We start from the raw sequence: 18,467 nt of genomic DNA, 5'->3' as shown, positions 1-18,467 counted from the left end.
TGTATTAGAAAAGACAGGAGTCAAGCCCACCACCCCAAAGGCCAGCACAGGGGACCAGTGTCTCCTGGGCATGGCCATTGTACCCAGTACCATGTAGGGGGGGCCATTTCTGGGCCCCAAATGGCACACAAAAAATATACTTACCTATACTTACCTGGGATGAGGCCGGCATCCTCCACTGTCCCTAGGGCCCGGGGAGGGCACCTGTGGGGTTATTCCATGGTGTTCCACCATGGAAATAAGCCCACAGGTCCCCTAACACCTGCCCTGACCCAGGCATTAAATAATGGTGCAAAGCAAGCTTTGCACCATTATTTGACCACTCCTCCGCCTGTGTGTGATTTTAGCACGGGGAATAAATATGGCGCTAAGGCCATATAGTCATTTTTGGCACGGGAACGCCTACCTTGCATCTTATTGACGCAAGGTAGGTTTCCACATCCAAAAAATGACTTTAACTCCATACCTTTGGTTCTAGACTGGTCTAGTGCCAAAGTAGAAATATGGAGTTAGTTTTGCACCGAATTTGCGTAGTAAAAATTATGCAAATTCGGTGCAAAACAAATATAAATGTGCCCCTTGGCCTCTCGGAGTCAGATCAAGGCACCACTTAAGCTAAAGATCTACATTCCATAGCTCCTTGGCAGAGAGAACTGAAATTTAGCAGAGACATCTGTAGTTCAAAGAGGCACCCTTTGACCCACCCTCCACTTCAAAAGCACACTACAGGAAAACTAGGGGTACCACACTTAAGAAACTTAGAGATCCACTTGCAGTTAACGCATGAAGGAGTCTCCGAACTGTGTGATGCACACTGCCATGCTGTGCGCAGGAATATTTACTGCCCTAGAATGGGATCGCGCACCCTTCCTGCATCGTAGCTGGCCTGGGCACACTGCTAACTCCAGTGTGACACACTGAAGTGTGTGCTCCAAGGGCTTGTTGGCTTGCCCCCTGTTTTGTGTGGAGGTCTCAGGGACATCAAAGACCTCCTGTGAGGTACCTACACCTTCTACCATGTCATCTGGAGAGATGGGCCCTCCTACGCGTCCATGTTGTCTGCTTGATTCCACCTGGTAGCAGCGGTTTTGCCTGGTGCGGAGACCAGTTTTGCCTGGTGTGCAGCCTGCAAAGTACTGCCCGCATTCAAGAAATGTGGCCCTTCATCGTGGGGGCCATGTCACGCATAAGCATTTGGTTGGTAGTGAACGCATTACTGGTTGCGTGACCCCACGTGGCCCGCTGTTGTCGAGTGTGTGGCATTTCTCTTGTGCGACACCCGACTGCATGCTCATTGCGTGCTGTGTCCGTGTCACTGGTTGCGACCCCCGGAGGTGAGGTTATACCCACAGCAGTACCGCATTTTACCGCATGCAATACCGCTGAACTGGCATCTGTGTGTGTGGCCAGATTTGTCTGGTGTGGCTGAAGTCATTGCACACCAGATGTTGTGCCTCATTCCAGGGAGGTACGGAACGGGAACTGATTGTGTATTCAGAAGTGCCTGGTGTGACTCAAGTCATTGTGCACCAGGCGTGGTGTCTTATTCCTGGGAGGCACTGTATTGCTAACTGGCCGTGTGCAAGCAGGATTGTCTGGTGCGACTTGTCATCTCGCAACCCGCATTGTGCCTCATTCTAAGGAAGCACGGCATTGGGAACTTTTTGTGTGCAAGCAGGATTGTCTGGTGCGACTCAAGTCATCATGCACCAGACGTTGGGCCTCATTCCAGGGAGGCCCTGCATTCAGCACTTTGTGTGTGCATTCAGAAGTGTTGGGTGTGACTCAGGTAATCGCACACCAGACCTTCTGCCCATACCAGGAGGGCACAGAATTTGGTAAACTCTTTGGCCCATATTTATACTTTTTTTGCGCCGTATTTACTCCACTTTTTAACGCAAAAATGGCACAAACTTACAAAATACAATTGTATTTTGCAAGTTTGCACCGCTTTTGCATCAAAAAGTGACGCAAATGCGGCGCAAAAAAAGTATTTTGTAAGTTTGTGCCGTTTTTGCGTTAAAAAGTGGCACAAATACGGCGCTAAAAAAAGTATAAATATGTGTGCAACCATGACGCCTGGAGTGGTCCAAGTCATTGTGCTCCAGACGTGGTGCTACCTGTCCTGGGAGGTGCTGAATTGGTAGCTACCTGTAAAGTTGAGTGTCTGGCTTGGCTGGGCGCCACTGTGAACAGCGTGTCCCAAGGCTACCCTCCCCCTGTGCTTTGCAGACCTGGGCCCACACCTGAAGGCTGGTGTGGAGGCTCCTGAGTGAACTTCCTGAGTGGGTACCTCCATTTGCCGACTGCTGCTTGCTCAGCCATTCTCTCTTTTTTCCCTGTACCTTTGCCCCAGGATCTTGACTAAGTGTGACCACTGGCCGTGAGCGGCCTAGTATCCAGGGAAAGGTTGCTTCATTTCTGATTCTGAGGGGGTGGGAATTGGTTGGAGGAAGGTTTGGGTCCAAGAGGGGTCTGTGAACTCATTTACACCTCACCTGCTGGATGTCAGAGCACCGCATTAGAGTGCTGGAAGCAAGTGTGTGCAAGTGCGTGAGTGCAAGCGTGATTGCAATCCGTGGCGTCGCGTAGCAGAGTGAGTGTGTGGGAGTGAGAGTCTGGGCTTGATTACACTGTGCGGTAGTGTTGCCGTGCACGTTGTTTACTATTGTGGTTCGCATTGACATTTGCTGCTGCGGTCTAGGCCGCAGAGCTATTTCAAAAGTGCGATAGTCCTCTGTATGTATACATTGCTGCTATCACTGGGAACTGGGAGGCATCCTTCAAATGTTTTATGTTGAATTGGGGTGATCGCTGGGTGAGTCTTGTGTTGCCAAAGTAGTAATACTGCATGTGGGTGCGGGGAGGTAAAGTATTATTTTTCTCACATGTACATACTGCTGATTTTGTATTAACACTGTTGGGCCTCGTACTATACGTGATATTTCTGAATGTGATTCATCCCCAGAGTTACATGATGTCCATGTGGTGTTAATCCATTTGTGTGTTGAATTCAAACTTTGTTTACATACACCTCATGTGAAGTCTCATTTGTGATGCTCAGTGTACTTACTGTGTGGACATGCTGTGCCAGAGCTTTACGCATTGCCTCTGCGATAAACCTGACTGCTCTGTGCCAATCTACCCAAGAGTGAGCGTAGATTTACAGTGAGTGTAATCACCCACCCATCGTCTCAGCCAAGCTGATTGTGCCACCTCCAATAAGGAGCTTAGAAGTAAGCTTAGAAGTACTTCTGTGCTGTTTTTTAATTCATTCATCCAATCAAAGAAACTCATTCAAACAAACATTCACAACTACACACAAAACTGCATAAGACAAAACAGTGGGCTCAGTATACATATTTTAGGTTTTATTTTAGTACTTCAGTATATTCTTATAAAAAAGGTGCAAAAACGGTAGCTACAAGTTTTGTACATTTCATTTGTTTTATAAACTGACCAATGAATGAGGACATACCTGGACATTACATCAGAGCGGAGCTCCGGGGCTGGCCCGGGTTGCCCGAGAGAGAGGGTGCAGGTGGGATCTGATTGTGGGGTCTGGAAGTTGTGATGTGTGCTGCAGATGTGATGCTCAGTAAAGCCAATGTGGGGACACCACCTCCAAGGCTGGGACTCAATATGGAAATTCTGCAGCCCTTCATTACAAGCCAATATCATCTTTAGGGCCACTGCTTGCATTTTAGTCGGGGCTGGACCCATGTGGTAGCCAGGAATAAAGCCAGGCTGGATAGCAAGAGATGGTTGCAAGGAGAACTATGATATTTCTTAATTGAACTGTCGCCCCCCGCAAACAACCTGGGGATGTATGGTGTCCCTATGGCCTATGGTGATACTGGGCTGCTACAACAGATGCACATATCATGTGAGTAGTGGACACCACCTGTTGCAATGACATTACACTGTCCAGAATTTAGTCCTAGCCACTGTAAGGCAGACCAGCCTTGTATGCTGAAGAAAGACCTCAAGCGTTCTAACCTCTGACCCCAGAGGTGGGTTCAGCTGGGCGGAGCCAACCCGATGTAATGCGCGGGCACTGTCTCAACAGTCGTTCCTTGTATTGCGGTGTATACCGTACGTAGCAAACTAAAATGAGGCAAAATAAATAAACGTATTGATTTACAAATTGCTTAGACAATCCTAAAACTTAATTATAACTTTTTTTTTTTTTAAACAATTGTTTAGAAAATAAAAACTGCATACAACTTGTACACGGCTGTACAATTTTCCTAAGTAAGAGCTCTTTCGTCTCAGTGAAAGTCCAGAGTTGCAATGGCGGAAGGTTCTGCTGGGGCAAGAGAATACAGAAAAGGTTCCCCCACGAGGTGAAGAACATGTACATCTTCTTTTAGGGAAGGGAATGTTTATTCAGATACTTCCTCTGCTCAGATAGGACTCTTTATTGGCAAGTTCAGCGCTACAGAGAAAAGGTGTGCTATAATGTCATCATAAGCGCAAAGTTTAACTTTCTTCTTCACAGTGAGATTTAACAAGTGATAACTGTTCCACCTTAAATACTCCCACGGCTCATGAGAGCTGTTCCCATGCTCCACCCCTTGACAGCAGACATTCCTCTACATTACAAATCACTAATCAACAAATGCAGGTACTTTAGATGATCAATTTGTTCTCTTGAAGTAGTGGGCAGATACCAGGTTCCAGTGTTTGAGGAATAATTCTCATATCTAATAGATCTTGACTGCCCTGGGAAGTCCAGCCTAAGACAAGCTGACATGGGGAGACCAATGCATTGACTTACAATAATGTCCGACCTAGTATACGTTGCAATGGTAAAACCGATGCATTGACTTACAATAACGTCTACGACACATTGACATGGAAAGATCACTGCAGTGACTTACAATAATGTTTGGCCAAAGACACAATGACATGGGAAGATCAAAGCACTGACTTACAATAATGTCCGATCTACGACACGTTGATATGGGAAGACCAATGCATTGACGTATAATAATGTCTGACCTGCGACACGTTGACATGGGAAGATCACTGCAGTGACTTACAATAATGTCTGGCCAGAGACATGTTGCCATGTGAGGACCGATGCATTGACTTACAATAATGTCCAGTCTAAGACACGTTGACATGGGAAGACCAATGCACTGAGTTATAATAATGTCTGACCTGCGACACGTTGACATGGGAAGACCAATGCATTGACTTTTAATAATGTCTAGCCTCAGACATGTTGCCATGTGAGGACCGATGCATTGACTTACATTAATGTCCGGCCTAAGACACGTTGACATGGGAAGACCAATGCATTGGCTTACAATAATGTCTGGCTTAGGACATGTTGACATGGGAAGACCAATGGATTATCTTATAATAATGTCCAGCCTAAGAGACGTTGACATGGGAAGGGAAATGCATTGACTTACAATAATGTCTGGCCTAAGGCACGTTGGCGTAAGAACACCATTACATTGGCTTAAAATAATGACTGGTAAGGGTGCTATACATATCTGTCTTTCTGCATGTGTGAACACATCTGTTTGTGGTTGTATATGGCTCCCTCACCCTCACATAACCTCCACTGAGCAGACTGTTATTCTGGCTCTGTCCCAGCAATCTGAGCAGTAAAGGTATGTCCCAGTCACGTAAATTTGAGTCAATGATCAGGTCAACACCTGAATTTTGTCCATGTGAAAGGTGTGGATGCAATGGCTGGCAGAGTAGAGGGGTGCACCTTGACGCTATCTCACAACAACCAGGGATGAGTCCTAAATGTTGTCCAAAAATTGGAAAAAGTAGTGGAGAGCCGTAAACCTGGTACCAGTGGATTATATATAAAAACAAGATTTGGTGGTTGGTAGAGCTCTAAGGACCAAAGCTTGGAAAGAATGTGCAAACCACAGCACTGTCAACGCACTCTGCATGCACACGTCCCGCAATACTGCTCCACTGAAACAGTTATCTCACTCTACACCGTAGAGACACTGGGGTTCGACATTCGCATCCGCGCGGAGGCTTAGACGGTTGGTTACCTCTAGGCCAGTACCACCAGCTTGTATCCTAGTTGACATTTCCACTGGTCAAACCAACTATCACCGTGAAGACGTGACTTGATATTAGGATAACGCAGACCTTACTAGAACATGACACCTGAGACCCATGGTCCATTTTAAGGGATTTATCTCGAATTACCTTCACGACCCTGCAATTCGTGAAAGTGTTAATCTACTGTAGGAGCCAAAGTTATGAATTTATGACCTGCTGACAAAGTTTTGCCAAGTTCCCAAATTCTGCCCTTCATCAAGCATTCAATGCCTCCCTCTTCACCAAGTTTTTCTATGTGCAGTAAAATCATTTTCACCGTTTCATGATTTTAGTAACTGATTTTTGTAAAGCTTTCCATGGACAATCACAAGTTTTAATTTTCAGCCTTATTATGTTCAGCCTTAGTATGCCTTAAGGCATGTTTCCAGCTGCTCCCTGATAAATTCATTTTTAGTAAGAAGTGCTAAGTGAAAGCCATGCTTTGCAGCATGGGATTATTTGTAGTTAATTTTCTGCTGCACTGAAATGGATCTCCAACGATATCTGCAAATTTACCGAACTAAAACACAGGGATCTCGAATCAAGATGCACCGCCCTCTCCTCATTGACCGTCAGGAAGTGACCGCTCCTTCACTCTCCAGACACTGTGGTTTGTACCTTCACTTTCTGTGCTTTACGGTTGTTCGGCTCATTTCTTCCATCCTGATGTTAGGATCCACCTTCAGTACTGCCTTGCGAAGAAATAACTGCTGGTAACACCGCGTTTGAATGAAACCGAGGGTGCTGTGCAAGACACCGCTTTCCCACCTGACAAGTAACAGCACATCCCGCTGTTGGCATTCTGCTTAGGGGTACCTACTGCCCACCTTCCAAACACAAGCCCTGGTATCTAAGTCCTGGCATACCCTGCCAAACAGGGCTCCACCTCCCACCTCCGCTCACAGACATGTAGATGTTCAGGGAGGGCGCCATTTTTTCAAAATATTTGGGGTCTGATGAGGGTCATGCACCTCCAGAGGGTTACCTTTGATTGTTGCATTGCTAGGAGTGACATGCCTCACTGGCACATTAGTCTGCGGTGACAAACTCATAACCAAGCAGGCATGTCTTTGATGTACAGCTTCTCTGTGCCCAAGGACCAGTGTGTGGTAATTGATGCAAAGATGCTTCAGTCAAAAGGGCCTTCGACAGAGTGATATTATGTGTTTAGAGTGCAGAGTTCAGGCTGCTCAGTTCAGAGTGCAGATTGCAGAGTTCAGAGTGCAGAGGTCAAAGTGCAGAGTTCAGATTACAGAGTTCAGCCTGCAGGGCTCAACCTGCAGAGTTCAGAATGCAGACTGTAGAGTTCAGCCTGCAGAGTTCACACTGCAGAATTCAGATTGCAGAGCTCAGAGTGCAAAGTTCAGATTGCAGAGTTCAGAGTGCAGAGTTCAGAGTGCAGAGGTCAGAGTGCAGAGTGCAGACTGTAGAGTTCAGCCTGCAGAGTTCAGACTGCAGAGTTCAGACTGCAGAGTTCAGATTGCAGAGCTCAGACTGCAAAATTCAGACTGCAGAGTTCAGAGTGCAGACCTCGTACTGCAGAGTTCATATTTTAGAGTTCATATTTTAGAGTTCAGATTCAAATGTAGCAAGCTACATCTACAGATGTTCTCCACAATGTATGTTTTCTCATTCTATCTGCACAGAATTCAGGAAATAAAGGCCGCCACATTCCATCCTATGTTGCAAATGTTACGTCGCCCAAATCTGAGCCTTAATAAAACAGTGCAATGTGTTGACTTTTAAGGCCAGGTGAACAAGGCCCTAGCGCCTCCTTGCGCCACAATAGCGTCATTTTTTTAGTGCTAATGTGCCTCACGAGGCAAAAATCAATGTGCCATATTTACAAAGTGGTGCAATGCCTGTGCCACTTTGCGACCCCATGCGCCACATTATGCCTGCGCCAGGCGTAATGTATGTAAGGGGGCGTTCCATCGCTAGGAGGCCCACAAACAAATGGTGCAATTAAATTTTGGTTTCATTTTTCACACCTGCTCAGAGCCGGCGTTAAAATGATGCACCCATTGAAATCAATGGGCCTCCTTGCACTTTACTCCACTAGCGTCAGAATGTTTGACGCTAGTGGAGCAAAGTGCCACAATAGCGTCAAAAATGTTGACACTATTGGCCTAACGTGCACCATGGTGTCGTTAGGTGGCGGTGGGGGGTGCATCAGAACTAATGCGCCACACCCTGGGCCTTCGTTTTTCAGTGGTAGACAGATGTAAGGAGCAGAAATACACAACACTCTGGAAAGCTCTACTGCAGCAGAAGGTTGTGTATTCACTATACCTTCAGCTTTTCTTCTGTCTGTAGCACCAGGATTCCAAGGAAAGCATACTAAAGTAAGAACTTTCAGTTAGAACCTACTTTTAGAAAATGTCAATATTTGGGCAACCACTCTGCATCACCTTCTGTCATATAATCGCTTTTGTTGGCAAGAAAAAGGGCAACTTATTTAGAAAAATGCCCTCAGGCCTAGGAGCGCAAAATAAGTTGATGCTGGTGATGTCTAGACAATTGCAAAAATTACAATTACCGGATAGGTTCGCACTTAAATGTGGACTTATTAAACAGAAATAAATTGTAGTGTCTTATTTAGACAAACACAAACAGCTAACATTGTCTGAATGCTTGAACCATGAATTCAACACTTCATGTCTTTGCAGCATCAGCTGGCAGTACTTCAGAAAGCCGTTTCCTATCTCATGAGCCACTGTTTCATATTCCAGACATCTATGCGCAGAATAGAATGGAATAGAATAGAATAGAATAGAACACACATCCTTAGTAGGGTTATAAGAGAATGCAATAGCATCAGATAGAGAAATAGAAAAGAATAGAATTGAAACAGCCTTAGTAGGGTTATAATAGCATACAATAGAACCAGATATAGAATAGAATAGAATAGAAAAGAAAAGAAAAGAAAAGAAAAGAAAAGAAAAGAAAAGAAAAGAAAAGAAAAGAAAAGAAAAGAAAAGAAAGGAAAAGAAAAGAAAGGAAAAGAAAAGAATAGAAACAACCTTAGTAGGGTTATAATAGCATACAATAGAACCAGATATAGAATAGAATAGAATAGAATAGAATAGAATAGAATAGAAACAACCTTAGTAGGGCTATAATAGAATATAACATAATCAGACAGAATAAAATAGAATAGAAACAACCTTAGTACGGTTGTTATAGAAGAGAATAGTATAGAATAGAGTAGAATATAATAGAAAAGAATAGAATAGAACAGAATAGAATAGAATTGGAACAACCTTAGTGGGGTTATAGTAGAATAAAATAGAATCTGAAAGAATAGAATAGAATAGAACAGAATAGGAACAACCTTAGTAGGGTTATAATAGAACCAGATGGAATAGAATAGAATAAAATAGAATAGAATAGAATAGAGTCAATCTTTGTAGGGTTATAACAGAACATATTAGAATAGGATAAAGAATGGAACAGAGTTATAGTAGAGCAAATTAGAATACAGTTGAATTAAACAGACTCGAAAAGAATAGAATAATGTTCCATTTTCTCTTTTTAGAAAACTAATAATCATAGGCCTCTGAATCTTTGATTTTCTTTAAAAAATAAAAAGTCTGAAAATTTGGGGATCCTGTCCCCCATTCTTCTTATTGTCCTAGCTTAAAATATTGGTCCTACTTCCGCTCTCACTTACTTTAGCGCCTTCTAAATTTAAAATAATGTACATTTAAATATATCTGAATTGGGTACACTTGAACTATAAACATCTCCTGTTCTGGTTATACCTCTGAACCAGGCACAGTTACTCTTCCTGGTGTAAAACTGATGTACAAGCTGCTGAATGGAATGCACTGAGTTGTGTTAAAGCCCACATGGTCTTATACTAGGGTGTAAAATGTAATTTGCATGTGATTTGGAGACATACTCAAATGTCATAAGACTTCCGGCAGCAGAAGCCAAGTTTTGAATTGGAGGGACAGTGGCCACATAAAACAGTGGCATTGTGGCCATGAAATGGATGGACCCTCCTTCACAGTTGCCTGTTTTCGCAGTGTCCATAAAAGACATAGATGGGGGCAACTTTTGAGCTTTTAAACAGAGTTGTCCTTGGTATCCCGCTGGGTGAACCAAGGCGGCTGCAGTCCCCTGATGGTCCACCCCAAAGTGCAGAACTTGCTGACCAGTACCACGCCTGCCAACAACCAATCCAGAATCGTGTTTACTACCTACTCGGCTGCTGCAATGTAGACGTCCTCTTCACATACTCGTCCACAGCGTTCTGAAGATACGCTCTAGTGTTCCACCCTGGAGCACTGCGACGTCCGGGCAACTAGACTGCAAACTGCAACAGTGTCCTTCACCACTCACTCTTGAGTCAGTTTTTAGGATGCAGAGTTATGTTTTAGTCACCACACAGCACAGGGGTGGAGGTGATTACAAGGCACTGAGTCATAACAAAGGCACCAACGGTACGGTGGAAAGGCCGACGGAGAATGGGACGTCAGACAGGACACATCATCCTCCCTTCTGTTCAGTAGCGAAGGAACTGTATATATGTTTATGTTATATTATTAATAATGGTATGAAAATATCAAGTGTTCAAGCACTAGTCCACACTCCAAAACTGTTAAATCTGGTTTAGAAAAAGTTATTTCCTCTATGTTTCTTTCCATGATTTATTTCAAATAAAGCCTAAAATACGTTAATTGATTTTTTTCCATTATTCAAGGTGGCCACCATCACCTGCCTGAACCAAGTGGTACCCTTGCAGGAGATGCAGTAACTTGAAGACAGTTAGCATCTCTCCCACTCTAGCTCATCCTTGCATGGAGACCTCAGCTTCACTTCCTATTCTGCATCCCTATGTCCCCTCTCTTTACCTCTTCTCACCTGCCCACCCTCTAGTACCATCACACTTAAGATGGGAAGCATCGCCTGTTGCCGCTCTTGCCCATGTATGCGTGTCTTTAAAATTACGATAGACCCTTTTGTGTTTTCTAAAAACATTCTTAAAAGTTTTCTCTTCTATTTGTTGGTGTTTCAATTTATCTATTCTTTTCCACTTTACATGACTTGCTTACAAAAAGAATGAACTGTACCCAAAAGGATCCCACAACATCAGCAACCTGTGTTACTAGGCCTGTGTGACAGGTCGCGAGGAGAGGTGTGCCCACGAGAGGAGCAGAGGACCACGCAAGACGTGGCCAGCACTGTCGAGTAACATGGGTCGGCCTCTTGAAGCAAGAGGTGCTCAACCAACCTTAGAATCTGCCTGCACGCTGGAAGGAAGGTAAGTGCTGTCTACCAATCATGTCCTGAGCTAAGGAGAAGATCCTTCATCTCATTGGGCAATCACTTCATGTCCTCTGGTGACAACCAGCTCGCTTTCGAGAACATTATTTAGTACACAATTGCACGGTCGCAATAAGCATAGGCAGGAAAATCAACACATATGTTCCATTCAGCAGAAAGCTATGCCCTCCCACCCCCTGGCTCCAGTACAAATAAAGTATTGCAAATCTGGATAATGGCTATATCCCGTAAGATACAACTTCTTCAATTTCCAAAAATAGGAGGCGGGAGATGAATTCCACGAGAGTCTTAGTAAAGCCGCTGGTAGAGTGCTTGTGTTAAAAATTAAAGCTGTCAAAAAAGGCAGTTTGCAAAAGTGCTTCAGAAATAGTGTCTACTCAGTGGTTCTTCGACGGTTTCATTCCGAGGCAGTGATCACGTTCAAGCATATGCGTCCAACATCAATCAAAATTGGGTTCCAGCTCCAGGCGCCCCTAGGCAGACCTGGAGGTTTTGTTTGGTTCTTGCAGCCAACAGGTGAGTACCTGCACCGTGTCCATGACTATCCCCGGATCGGTCCAGACCCCAGAATTCAATTTCTCAATTTTCAACAACCACAATAATTCTTGAGGTAAAAGTCTGGAAAGCGAGCAATCTTTCACTGAGGATGTTCGTCTCATGTTAATGCTTTTTCCAGGGTCTGGAAGACAACTGATGTCCCATCGGACTCTTGGGATGTCTACATTGGCGAGTGCCGCTTATGCTCCTGAAGAATGGCTACTAAGTCATTAGGAACATTTGATGCACTTGAACACTGATTAGTACAAACTCCTTGAAAGGCTCATCCACTTTACGCCCACAGAGTGTGTCCGCTTCGTTGGTCTCCATAAAAATGGCCGCTCCACTTCACGCGGCTACCTACGCAATGGATCAGAACCAGCCAATGGCACAAGGAGAGACCTCTGCTTCCATCTTGTTCAACGCTGTGGTTGACAGAAGCTCGGTTCTGGAGAGGGTGAGACCTAGCGTTATTCCTTCCTGATGGAGAAACCACCGTCGAGGGAAGAACCTCTTGGACTGGGGGGTCGTCACCTCATGTTTTTAATAATTTAATTTAGTCACCGCTCGTTCTCTGCTTGTGTCCAAAATTTGGTTTCCTGATCGCTTACGGTTGCGCTTGAGTTTCGATAAGTCCTTGTCAAAGACCTCACCGGACCTCAAAGCCGAAACAAGGTCATCAAACTCCCCGCTTTCTTCGGAGATGCTTCCTGCCTTGGATTTCTTGAGGTGCCTCTCTTTCTCCCGCTGCTCCTTCAACTATTGAAACAAAAAGAGCAAAGACATTTGTATGTAGTCATGTATCTATATATTCATTTCTTTACTCCTACAGTAGAAAAATAAATAACTTTCACTCTCTCCAGTACACAACTCTCATCCTTTACCCCTCTCGATATATCCTCTACCTTCACTCTCGGACTCGTCCCAAACCTCATTCTACAACTATGATCTCTAAAATAACACTTTCTAGACTCTTCCCTCCTCTATCCCTCCTGGCTCACCCACCCCTAACCTCAGTTTACTACTATCATCTTGCAAACACCCCCTCTAAATTCTTCCCTCATTAATCCCTCCTTTGACTCATCCCAAACCTCATTTTACCACTGTGAGCTCCCTAATCCCTTTCTAGACTCTTCCCTCCTCCGTCACTCTTATACTCATTCCAAACCTCATCTCACTACTATGATCTCCCAAATAACACTTTCTAGACTCTTCCCTCTTCTATCCCTCCATTATTCTATATTATTTAACTAACAGGCTCACATGTCCACCGCTCAAATTAACACATTTTTCCTATACTAATCCACCACTAATCCTTTTGGGTTCCGGAGTAGCGTGCTACTCGCCAAAAAGCTCTTTGACGCCTCGTCAGGGGTAGTAAGCGCTATATAAATACAATTACAATGAAACTTAAGAACAGAGGAGTACAAAGTTGTAGCTTAGCTGTGCAGTGGGTGAAGACAACAGGAGAGCTATGCACCGTACGGCTGCCACTACGCGATGCGCTGTGCTTCCGTTATACCCAGAGCAGGCGTGCAGTGGATAAGGTAACGCCATTTCAGTGCATCTTTCCTGATAAGGCTATTCATCGACTGTATTTGTAATGAAGCGACTTGACCTTCTGGTATAGTCACTCTCACTTTGCACTAGTCCAATCCCCCCACACCGCCTGGTACAAAGCCCATCACACCGCTCTCTTACTCTCACCCAATCGCCACCTGCTGACATGTCTCTTCTGCCTCATACCCCAGGTTCACCCACTGCTCTCCCATCCCCTGCTGCTCCACACTCCCATCTTCCGCCTCTCCAAACAAAGCATTTCTTGTCGACCCCGCTTCACTTTCGTACCAGGACCTGATCAACTTCCAATCCTTGCTGTTCAGCCCTCAAACCTCATGCTCTTTCTTGAATGCGTTTCTCCCCATCCAAACCGCATGCTCTTTCTTGAATGCGTTTCTCCCCATCCAAACTGCATGCTCTTTCTTGAATGCGTTTCTCCCCATCCAAACCTCATGCTCTTTCTTGAATGCGTTTCTCCCCATCCAAACCTCATGCTCTTTCTTGAATGCGTTTCTCCCCATCCAAACCTCATGCTCTTTCTTGATTGCGTTTCTCCCCATCCAAACCGCATGCTCTTTCTTGAATGCGTTTCTCCCCATCCAAACCTCATGCTCTTTCTTGAATGCGTTTCTCCCCATCCAAACCTCATGCTCTTTCATGAATGCGTTTCTCCCCATCCAAACCTCATGCTCTTTCTTGAATGCGTTTCTCCCCATCCAAACCGCATGCTCTTTCTTGAATGCGTTTCTCCCCATCCAAACCGCATGCTCTTTCTTGAATGCGTTTCTCCCCATCCAAACCTCATGCTCTTTCTTGAATGCGTTTCTCCCCATCCAAACCTCATGCTCTTTCTTGAATGCGTTTCTCCCCATCCAAACCTCATGCTCTTTCTTGATTGCGTTTCTCCCCATCCAAACTGCATGCTCTTTCTTGAATGCGTTTCTCCCCATCCAAACCTCATGCTCTTTCTTGAATGCGTTTCTCCCCATCTAAACTTCATCTTCCTTCTTGAATGCGTTTCTCCCCATCCAAACCTCATGCTCTTTCTTGATTGCGTTTCTCCCCCATCCAAACCTCATGCTCTTTCTTGATTGCGTTTCTCCCCCATCCAAACCTCATGCTCTTTCTTGAATGCGTTTCTCCCCCATCCAAACCTCATGCTCTTTCTTGAATGCGTTTCTCCCCATCTAAACTTCATGCTATTTCTTGAATGCGTTTCTCCCCATCCAAACCTCATGCTCTTTCTTGAATGCGTTTCTCCCCATCTAAACTTCATGCTCTTTCTTGAATGCGTTTCTACCCATCCAAACCGCATGCTCTTTCTTGAATACGTTTCTCACCCGTCCAAACCTCATGCTCTTTCTTGAATGCGTTTCTCCCCATCCAAACCTCATGCTCTTTCTTGACTGCGTTTCTCCCCCATCCAAACCGCATGCTCTTTCTTGAATGCGTTTCTCCCCATCCAAACCTCATGCTCCTTCTTGACTGCGTTTTTCCCCCATCCAAACCGCATGCTCTTTCTTGAATGCGTTTCTCCCCATCCAAACTGCATGCTCTTTCTTGAATGCGTTTCTCCCCATCCAAACTTCATGCTCTTTCTTGAATGCGTTTCTCCCCATCCAAACCTCATGCTCTTTCTTGAATGCGTTTCTCCCCATCCAAAGCTCATGCTCTTTCTTGAATGCGCTTCTCCCCATCCAAACCTCATGCTCTTTCTTGAATGCGTTTCTCCCCATCCAAACCTCATGCTCTTTCTTGAATGCGTTTCTCCCCATCCAAATCTCATGCTCTTTCTTGAATGCGCTTCTCCCCATCTAAACTTCATGCTCTTTCTTGAATGCGTTTCTCCCCATCCAAACCTCATGCTCTTTCTTGAATGCGCTTCTCCCCATCCAAACCTCATGCTCTTTCTTGAATGCGTTTCTCCCCATCCAAAGCTCATGCTCTTTCTTGAATGCGCTTCTCCCCATCCAAATCTCATGCTCTTTCTTGAATGCGTTTCTCCCCATCCAAACCTCATGCTCTTTCTTGAATGCGTTTCTCCCCATCTAAACTTCATGCTCTTTCTTGAATGTGCTTCTCCCCATCCAAATCTCATGCTCTTTCTTGAATGCGTTTCTCCCCATCCAAACCTCATGCTCTTTCTTGAATGCGTTTCTCCCCATCCAAACCTCATGCTCTTTCTTGAATGCGTTTCTCCCCATCCAAACCTCATGCTCTTTCTTGAATGCGTTTCTCCCCATCCAAACCTCATGCTCTTTCTTGAATGCGCTTCTCCCCATCCAAAGCTCATGCTCTTTCTTGAATGCGCTTCTCCCCATCCACCCGAGCAGTGATTGTCCGCTTTCACCCCATCCTCCACTTCATCGCTACGCACCTGGGGATCAGTGACAGAATATCAGAAACACAAATATTGTGTGGACGGACTATCATCTCAGTAATATTGAGGACAATAATATTGAGAAGATAGGTGGACATAGGCAAGTATAGATTTACTATTCTGAACTCCACATCTACGTACCTTGAAGATATATATCGTCAAGGTACATATATGTGGAGCTATATATAGGTAGACTTTACTTACCCATAGAGAATGACCTTCACAATACTCTGCCCCACAATATTTGTGTTTCTGATATTGCTGTTGCATTCGTCCTCTCTCTCTCTCTGTCTCTCTCTCCCTCTCTCTCTCTCGTATCCCAGAAGAAACCAGCCACACTGGGACATGCCGTCCACCCAGCTTCTTCCTGATTCTTCTGGGAGGAATGGGTAACCCCCTAACCTCCGCTCTGATACTGGCTGATGTCGTGTGGGGGGCTTTTTTTGGAAACCGAGGGGGTTCTGTATGGTCTACCTGTGTCAGGAGATGGAGGGAGGCATTCCTATTTTCCAACCCTACTGGTTTAGGCAGTGGGTACCACTTTTCAGGCAGCCCTATGGATGTATTCATGTGTTTCTATAGCACAAACCTATCCAAGAGGCAGCAGAGCGCTACACAGACTCAAAGACAAGCATCAAAGCCACGAGTGTAGAAGAGGAACCTTCCTTGTGGACAGATGCACTGTGATCTAGTGTTCTTTAAAGTGGTGCCACAGACCTCACACTCACCCATTTAACTCTAACTTTCTACTGCTTTTTAGGCCCAGTAGACCTGATAATTGTGCTTGTGAAACGCATGAAAAACCAATGAGGGCAGGGACAGAGGTCTTCTAGCCAATCAGCGGCTGCTACCACGAAACGAGGCAGGGGCGCACCACTGATTCAGCCATCTTCACACCTCCATGGAGCAGGAAGCAATCCCCCCACCTCCTCTGCCCCTCCCCAGTCATCCATTTACACACACAGGGGGCAAAAGCCTCCCAACCATATCTATGGGTCCACACTGAACCACTTTGCGTGGCTTTTATGTCCTCACAGATATGTAGTAAGACAAACCAACGCAAGTTGCGGCGTTGCCTTACTATGAACCAGAGGGGCATTGCGGTGGGGGTTCCCACGCAACACCCATGGGTTCTGATGCTGCCCCAGATGCACTTAATCACATAAACCTGGGGCAGCACCAAAACCTCACACCCCCCCAGAGCTGCAACGTGGAGAAATATTTTCATTTCTCCTCGTTTTTTCCTCTTTCCATTTGTATTACATTCTGCAGCACACATAGAAAGAGGAAAACGCCTCTAGGATTTTTCTTCAGGAAGGTGGCTCTTCCTGCAAAAATAAAATCCTGCTTACAGCTCAGGCACCCTTGCAACATGCTGCGTTGGTGCTAGGCAGCCCATTGTGCGCCACCGAAAGGAGAAAGAACAGGAACGGAATACAATTGTATTTTGTAAGTTTGCGCCGATTTTGCATCAAAAAATGATGGTAATGCAGCGCAAAAAAGTATAAATCAGGGCCCTTGTTTCATAAATACGGTGCATTCCTGGCCTTTCACTTTGGTGCAGGGCAGCGTAACAAAAGGACTTGTGGCGCTGCCCTGCGCCAACTCCCCTCAATATGGGCCACAGGATGTATATAGGGTCTGAGGGACCAAGATGAACGACCAAAGCCTGTACCAAGATCCTTGTCGGCAGCAGCAAGGGCCTCAGTGAAGCCTGCACAATCCCCTGAGAGCTGAGGCTGCAGGCATCATTTTGTTTGTTTTTAACATATCAGTCTCCTTTTTGAAAAGTAGAGCCGGGCGCATCCCAACCTTTTTTAATTTCGTTTTTAATAAATAAATAAAGCGGCGAGAAATCCCTTAGGGGATGATGGAGCGCTTTATACATTCAGTAAATAAAAAATCAAAACATCGTCCATCCTCTCTGTGCTTCAATCGCCCGGCGGAGGTCGCTGCACCCCGGGAAGCCCCAGGGAGGGAGATGGTTTGGGACCATTTCACCTTTTCTGCTAATACCCAATTTACCTAACGCCCAGCGCCATTTTTAAATGGCTCTTTTATTTGGTGTTTTAAAAATGTTGGCAAGCAGGAGCGTTTTCGTATACTTTTATTTCAATCAATAATTATAAAAATATGCAACTGAGAAAACATTCTTTTGTAAACAAAAAATCACGTTATTATCATGCAGATTACACGAATTCGAAAAACGCTGACTGGGAAATCCAAGAAGTTGGGCTTTCGGTTGATGAAAAGGCTTTGAGAGGGGCTAGCGGGGCCTCAGGTTTGGCCACAGAAACTTTACCAGTTGCCTACACTGGAAATGACCTATGACCTCTGAGATTGTTCCCACGAGCCCCTGGTGTGCAGGTCAGCAGTATCATCACCAACACTCCTTTCCAGGCCACTTTTTTTTTACCCATCTGTGATGTCATGAATGACCTAAGCGTACATGGTTATTCCTCTTGATGACGTCAGTTCGTGGTTTGAAACCTGCAAACCCTGCCTCTTTCTGGTTACGTCTTGGAATAAACCTTAGATCCAGCTCCAGTAAGAAGGGAGTAATAGACGCAGGATGGAAAGGGGGAGGGGTCTAGGGCCCTCATTACGAGTGAGTAGG

At 45.1% G+C, this 18,467-nt stretch overlaps 1 protein-coding gene across 2 annotated transcripts in view; it reads right to left on the bottom strand.

Annotated features, from left to right (window-relative positions):
* Positions 1-3,350: 3,350 nt before the first annotated feature.
* DAAM2 (dishevelled associated activator of morphogenesis 2) overlaps positions 3,351-18,467 on the bottom strand; it is a 517,936-nt gene continuing 502,819 nt past the window's right edge. For both annotated transcript variants that reach the window (XM_069236334.1, XM_069236335.1), the window contains one exon: positions 3,351-12,669. In XM_069236334.1, coding sequence (XP_069092435.1) covers positions 12,454-12,669 — 216 coding nt within the window. In that variant the 3' untranslated portion in view covers positions 3,351-12,453. The remainder of the gene's footprint in view (positions 12,670-18,467) is intronic.

This window comes from Pleurodeles waltl, chromosome 5, assembly GCF_031143425.1.
Source record: "Pleurodeles waltl isolate 20211129_DDA chromosome 5, aPleWal1.hap1.20221129, whole genome shotgun sequence".
Lineage (NCBI taxonomy): Eukaryota > Metazoa > Chordata > Amphibia > Caudata > Salamandridae > Pleurodeles > Pleurodeles waltl.
Note: the sequence above shows the minus strand (reverse complement) of the source record. Positions and strands in the feature narration are given on the sequence as shown.